Source organism: Salmo salar, chromosome 10, assembly GCF_965601325.2.
Source record: "Salmo salar chromosome 10, fSalSal1, whole genome shotgun sequence".
Taxonomy (NCBI): Eukaryota; Metazoa; Chordata; class Actinopteri; order Salmoniformes; family Salmonidae; genus Salmo; species Salmo salar.
This window is the reverse complement of record NC_138300.1, coordinates 40,512,085-40,519,948: the sequence shown is the minus strand read 5'-3', so window position 1 is coordinate 40,519,948 and position 7,864 is coordinate 40,512,085. Positions and strand designations below refer to the sequence as shown.

Genomic DNA, 7,864 nt, shown 5'->3' with positions numbered 1-7,864 from the left:
TTCTGTAACAAAACTATTTTACAAACCATTAAAGTAAAGTATGGTGGGACGTCTCTTGGCCTCTAGAACACAGAGGTTCGAGGTTAGCGGTTCATATTCCAGCAGAAGTCAGAGACAAAACGACAGAGGTCTTTATGCAGAGTAGAGGCAGCCTCCAGAGCGAAATGGGCTTGGACTGGGCACATAGTCAGAATGTCTAGATTGAGACACATTCTGCAGGAATGGGATCCAGGCTGGAGGAAGCGTATTTCCTGAGGAATGAACAGGGTTAGTGTGCTCGCGGGGCAAACCAAGGAGAGCTGAGCGCGAGGAGGGAAGGGAAATGACAGGGGCTGAGGCTCACGCGACCTCTGAGCAACCTCTCAGACAACATTACTCTAGTCTTCTGACTCGACTCAAACTTGAGCTTTTACCTCTAAAATACCTTTTACAAGATTTAACCAAAGGTATAACATTTTTCCCCTATTTATAAGGTACACATTGTACACGTATCCTCCAGTCTAGACACATTTTTGTGGAATAATGGCGGGGAGATTATGCAGTGCCAATTGGGTGACATAAAATAGCCTATCTTTATAAATAGTCACAATTATGTTATTTAGGCTACATATATTATATGTGGTGCTATGTGTCTATGTAATTATCAATACATTTATAACAAACAACGTATATTAAGGGGAGAAGAGCAGAAGATTGTGTATGAAAAGTCAAGAAAATAATCACATATGTAGGGGCAACTAATGTATCAAAAGAACAAGTTTTATTGTACCAAAATGTTTATATTCTGAATTAAATATGTCAGATGGGAATACAAAACATTTCACAAATGCTGAATAACATCTAAAACATATTTGTTGGTCATCTTACAATAACAAATAATTAAAGTTATACTTCATTTATTTCTAAAAGGACAAACTGCAACCTGTTACCTATATGCCAGGCGATTAAAACAAACAAACACAAGACAACAATACAATCCCATATTGTCCAGAGACAGTGTCTAATAAAAACAATTCAAAGTCCAATCACCATATAGGCTACTAAATCATGATCAGTGAGAAAAATTATATTAAGATTAAAAACAAAAATAAGGAATGGCATTATTTAAAAGGCATCGAATAATCTTCCCTCCCCATAGCATAAGGCAAAAAAACAGACGGAGTAACTTCGTTTGGGACAGCAAAGTGATGAAAAAAAATGATCTAGACTAGTTTTATATTCTTTTCACCGCTTGGAGCGACTGTTCAGTCACAGAGCACTCTGGTCAGGAGTGGGTCCACAGCGTGTGCTTTTATGCGTTAGGGTTATTCTTCATGAGATGGATGTCAGCATCAACCATCTCTTTCACCAGTTCCTAAAAAGTCAAATAGAGGTTTAGTTTAGACACAGATATTGTCTACTCTAAACCTAACATAGCAGCCTAAATATTCATTTCCAAACACTGGTAATCAAACAATTTGTATAGATTCAGGGAAATCGGTTAACCTAATAAAATGATTGGTCTGAATCGAAAAATCACTAAGACAAAAAATATGGAAATAATGGAGAAACAAAATGTGTTGTATACATGAAATCTGTTGAGAGGACTGCGGTCTCTTTATTCAGTCATGTTGATGTACTGTGGTTGGTAAGTGGGAGATTAGTCCAACTTGGCTTGTTCAATCACACTTAACCTACTTATTATTGCTCATATAAGGCTTGTACAGTATATGATTATAACACGTTATAAAGCATTAGTTTAGCTACTTAAGAAGCTGCTTAACTTTCCAATTTATGTTGTGTTTACTGACAACACAAGAGGAGTGGAGAAGCTGGCTGGGAAGACTGTCATCGAAGAAGACCAGCATGCTGTGCATCTCCAGTTCCACCATGGGTTATGCGCACACAAACCTGCACACACACAAACCCGCACACACACGCACGCAAGCACACGTGCACGCAAGCACACACGCAGAGTAAAGTGCAACACCCACCTCAAAAGTGATCTTTGCTTTCCAGCCTAACTTTGTCAGTGCCTTGGTGCTATCACCTTGCAGGTATTCCTGGGAGAAACAAAAACAACTCATCTTTCATGGCCACTAGAGAATGGTGTTTAGAATGGGGTAATTTTACAGTCAGAGTTCAGCAAAAACAGTAGATTACAGTAGAAACAGTAGAATACAGTTGATACAGTACACTTTGTTACAGTACACACACACACACACACACACACACACACACACACACACACACACACACACACACACACACACACACACACACCACCCCCGGTCAGTATCCCCTCTAGGGGAAAGGGAGGTCACAAAGTCTCACTGGCCATCAATCCCAGACTCCTCCTCTCTCATCCAGAGGGTGCCAGAGCGTGATGAATTGTGGGACTCCGGTGGTGTAACCTCCTTCCTCCCTCATCCCCATCTCTCCTCTGTTTCCCTTTTGTGTTCTGCACTGGGTTCACAATCCACTGAGACCCTGTCTGAGACCACCAAAGATAGAGCCTGACAAATACCTCTCGCTCTCTCTCATTATCATTTTGTCACTTCTCTCCCTCAGTTAAACAGTCAGCAATTTGTTATCCTAAAAATCTATACGTATCTTTGAACCGTACACAAGTTTCTTGAACAACCCTGTTACGTTGTCATACTCACTGTCAAGATTTCTACAGTTGATTTAGTGGTTAGCTACATATTTCTTTCAGTAGAAGGAGAGTACGTATCAGTTACTCCCGATGTGCTCATGTCCATGGCTGAATAGAGATGTGAACTTATAAAGGCAGAGAGCTCCTTTTCTATCTGACACTAAAACATTTGAAAATGTCTGTTTCTGGGTGATCTTATTACAGAGGAACGCTACAGCAGCATTAGCCTAGCCTGGTGCTACTTCAGCCTTTACAGAACAGGGACCCACATCTCTGAGCTGCTCCACAGCCCTCAATCACACTGGCTCACACACACACACGCACGCACGCACGCACACACACGCACGCACGCACGCACGCACGCACACACGCACACACACACGCACACACGCACACACGCACACACACACACACGCACACACGCACGCACGCACACACGCAAATGCACAATCTTTGTTGCAGTTGATTAAAGTTAACTACAAAACGTTTTTCATGTGTTATTCTTATTTGAAATGCAACCTCCAATCAATCTTCAAGTGCATTTTTTAAATGTTTTTATTAGTACAGTCTTTAAATCAGCCATCAGACAAAAGCTCGTCCCTCCTTTAGTAGTCAGTTGACTAAATCCATTTGTAGTTCTACGCTACATTACTGACATTCAGTTCTGTTCCAGGCCTATAAACAGCCATATTTACAGAATCATTACTACAGCAATGGACGTCAATTATATAAAGTTATATCATTATATTCATTATAGGAGTTATTAATGGAGTGACTCCATAAGTACATTAATTATGTTACATTTTTATATGAGAACATTTCGAAAGTGAAATTAATATCAGGTGTTTTTGTCCCCAATAAAGGGGTTTCAAGGTGAGTTCGCCTCAGCTCATTTCTAATGTTAAAAAGCTCTCGAAGCCTACTTAAACACTTTATAACCAGCCTGTTATCTGTTATAACACAAATAAACATGTGTCTAGAACAAACATTCCTCAATGAAAATAATAGGTGAAACAAAATTCTCAAATAAGGCATATTAAAGTGAAATTGCATTATGCAACAATTCTTACAGCAATGTTGGGTTCAGAGCAAAATAATGCTGAATGTATAAATAGTGAATAAAGAGGGAAAAGACCTAATGGAATCCCAGCTCCTACCATGGACTGACTATAATATTCCATGCAGTGGCAGTATGTGGCCAGAGATAGCACTGCTGAGTACTACTATCCATACAGAATCATCTTATGCCCCACCTCACCATGACAACATTACCCTCTCCTATCAACATAGCTGACTGAGGTGAGGTACACTTCCTGTTCCTGCATTTCTATGATTGGTCAGTTGTCAGATGTCCATCTATTTATAAGACCTGGAATACAGTGTATTTATACTGATAAAGACCTGTCAAGTCCTAGCACACTGAAGACCATAGATAGAACACACTTTCATTTCAGTACTCCCACATAACAAAGAGTCCTGCTCAAAATCCAGATCATCTACTATGAGTCATTTTATACCTGGTGGATATCACACGTGAGGGATCACACACACACACACACACACACACACACACACACACACACACACACACACACACACAATTAAACCTGCTCAGAGATTTAAAACCTAACTAGAACAGAGTCAACTCACCCCTAACTGACAGAGTATGTACTGAATTATTCAACAAGAACTGCTAACAGATGGGGAACAATATAATCTTCATATGGATCTGATTTGGAACAGAATCCAAGGTCGTGGTATATCCTGTTTAAAATAGTATTCTCCACATGTCTGGAAATATGCAACAATGATAACAGAAATGGATTCTAGAAAATTTGCTATGTTGAGTGGATTGCTCTCTGAAGAGAGAAGATTTGAGTAAATATTACATCTGTAGGGGCTTAAAGCTATATCACACGCATCCACAGGATGCGATCCGACCATGATCTGTTCACAGTCCATAAACCACGCCATGCATCATGGGTAGTGTGTGTCAAGTTGCGATGGTCGCAGAAGAGGGATCACATAGGGAGAGACACAACGATGACATAAACTGACTGTATACCTGATCCCTATAGGCAATGTTGCTTTCCCAGGCAACACAAGTATCAATAAATGTTAATTTACGTCTGAGGTGAATCCAGAGACACCGAGAGAAATGGATGTTTCCTCTGAGTATATGGAAGTGCTGATGAAACCGTTTTCCCTTTCTCTTCAGGTAGCCAGGAGCAGCAACAACACCACTGATATCACATCCCACTACATCCTGAATAACCTCATTGCCACAGTTGCCAAACCATCATCAACATCATCGTCATCACCACCTGAATCCTCCTTCCCCTCTTCCTTTCTACCATTAAAGGTGTAAACCACTCTCTCTGAATGTGATCACGGTCGATAAAGCCCACAGGTGATTAAGGCACTCTGAGTTGGCATGTAACGCTAAGGAATTCCAGTATCACTGAAAGTCCTGTCAATAAATCACAGCAACCCTTTCACACAGCAGAGAGAGAGAACACTACAAACACATCCCAACCATAGCCAAAGAGCTCTTCGAGCCATTGAAGGGAAAGAAAGTTCAACATCCTCATAGAGACCTCTCTCTCTCTTTCCCTCTCTCTCACGCAGAAACACTCACAGGGGACAGGCTCTGAGGATCTGATGTGGTTTGGAGAGGCCATTGGTAGTGCTTCTGGTATTTGTATGACCATGGACATGAGGATGGATACAGACATCAAACAGTAGCAGCAATGAGACAGCAGTAGTTCAACTCAGTAAGTCTGGACCCCACAGCCTCAGCTGTCTCAAGGACAGACATGATTTCCCAGAAACCTTTGCCCTTTGTAAGGTCACACAGACGAAGACTGAGTGTGTGTGTTTGAGAAAATGGTTTGTTAGTGTTCTGGTCCAGGTGTGAGAAAGACGGGGAAGGAATGAGAGAGCCGGTCCAGGTACGCACATCTTTTCATTCCTCTCTTCCTCTCACTGGTCACTTCTCTACCCACATCCCTCCCTCTCTTTTTCTTTGCCCACATTAACATACTCCCAGATTCTAGAACAAGAAAGACAAAGCCTGGGAAGAAAAGAGAAAATAGTGAAACAGAGAGGGAGAAAGAGCCTGCTGGTTTCTCCCCAGGACTTCTAGACAGTATTAGCCACTCCCATAAAAAGGTCAGGATCCTACCACTGAGAGATGGAGAGTTCCTGTCTGTGTGTGTGTATTTCTGTGTGTGTGTGAGTTATATCACAGGTTTCTTCCGCCGTCTCCCTGTGAGGCTCAGCCGACACACAACGTGGGTACTGAACTCTAAAGAGTGGCCCTGCCCTTGTCCCTGACACTCACACACACACACACACACACACACACACACACACACACACACACACACACACACACACACACACACACACACACACACACACACACACACACACACACACACACACACACACACACACACACACACACACACACACACACACACACACTTAGAAGCGTAATGTATATTTATATATGAGAGAAGGAGGAATAACACATAAGTTGGGAGCTGTATCTATAATTTGAACTCTGAGTGAGTAAAACTATTAACGCAAAATATTGATTAACAACGAAAGAGACCAGTCTCTCTCCCTTCCTTCACCCCCCCAATGATGATTGTTCTCCATCAGTGCTCATTAAAATTCCTGGGGGAGCTGTGTGATAAATATTTAGGTGGTTGAGGACACACTCTAAACACTCTTGAGGAGCAGAGTGGAGGCTAGCAGCAGATCGCACTAAGTGCCCCAACGCCACCGCTAAGCATTCTGCCTGCCCTTCAGCTCCAAGGAGATTTGTATATGTGAAGTACTTACTGTCAAGATAACCAGCACAGGGAGAGAGGGGGCAAGATTGATAGCGAAGCCAGCCAAACGTGTGGTGTGTATGTGTGTGGTGCGTATGAGATTTGAAAAAGTTTAGAAATGAACATGTACACACGTTCAATTGTTATTGTCACATGCACAAGTACATTGGAATGCTTAACTTGCATGATCTAACCAACAGTGCAGTTATCAATATCAAAATAGTATAACTAACCTTCAGATAATACTATATATTTTTGAAGTATATATACACATACACATACAGTTGAAGTTGGAAGTTTACATACACTTAGGTTGGAATCATTAAAACTTGTTTTTCAACCACTCCACAAATTTCTTGTAAACAAACTATAGTTTTGGCAACTCGGTTAGGACATCTACTTTGTGCATGACACAAGTAATTTTTCCAACAAGTGTTTACAGACAGATTATTTCACTTATAATTCACTGTATCACTATTCCAGTGGGTCAGAAGTTTACATGCACTAAGTTGACTGTGCCTTTAAACAGCTTGGAAAATTCCAGAAAATGATGTCATGGCTTTAAAAGCTTCTGATAGGCTAATTGACATAATTTGAGTCAATTGGAGGTGTACCTGTGGATGTATTTCAAGGCCTACCTTCAAACTCAGTGCCTCTTTGCTTGACATCATGGGAAAATCAAAAGAAATCAGCCAAGACCTCAGAAAAAAGATTGTAGACCTCCACAAGTCGGGTTCATCCTTGGGACTAATTTCCAAACGCCTGAAGGTACCACGTTCATCTGTACAAACAATAGCATGCAAGTATAAACACCATGGAACCACGCAGCCGTCATACCGCTCAGGAAGGAGACGCGTTCTGTCTCCTAGAGATGAATGTACTTTGGTGCGAAAAGTGCAAATCAAACCCAGAACAACAGAAAAGGACCTTGTGAAGATGCTGGAGGAAACAGGTACACAAGTACCTATATCCACAGTAAAACGAGTCCTATATCGACATAACCTGAAAGGCCGCTCAGCAAGGAAGAAGCCACTGCTCCAAAACCGCCAATAAAAAGCGAGACTTCGGTTTGCAACTGCACATGAGGACAAAGATCGTACTTTTTGGAGAAATGTCCTCTGGTCTGATGAAACAAAAATAGAACGGTTACGCTATAATGACCATCGTTATGTTTGGAGGAAAAAGGGGGAGGCTTGCAAGCCGAAGAACACCATCCCATCCGTGAAGCACGGGGGTGGCAGCATCATGTTGTGGGGGTGCTTTGCTGCAGGAGGGCTTGGTGCACAACACAAAATAGATGGCATCATGAGGAAGAACAATTATGTGGCTATATTAAAGCAATGTTACTGAGAGGGGGTGACACAAATAGAGGGGCCTTGTTCTGTTC

At 41.7% G+C, this 7,864-nt stretch overlaps 1 protein-coding gene across 2 annotated transcripts in view; it reads right to left on the bottom strand.

Annotated features, from left to right (window-relative positions):
- Positions 1-738: 738 nt before the first annotated feature.
- gmds (GDP-mannose 4,6-dehydratase) overlaps positions 739-7,864 on the bottom strand; it is a 234,690-nt gene continuing 227,564 nt past the window's right edge. Inside the window, exons 11-12 of one of the 2 annotated variants that reach the window (XM_014123207.3) lie at positions 1,974-2,042; positions 739-1,354 (exon numbers count right to left, since the gene is read on the bottom strand). In XM_014123207.3, coding sequence (XP_013978682.1) covers positions 1,292-1,354; positions 1,974-2,042 — 132 coding nt within the window. In that variant the 3' untranslated portion in view covers positions 739-1,291. The remainder of the gene's footprint in view (positions 1,355-1,973; positions 2,043-7,864) is intronic. The other variant, NM_001141373.1, reaches the window with a different exon arrangement.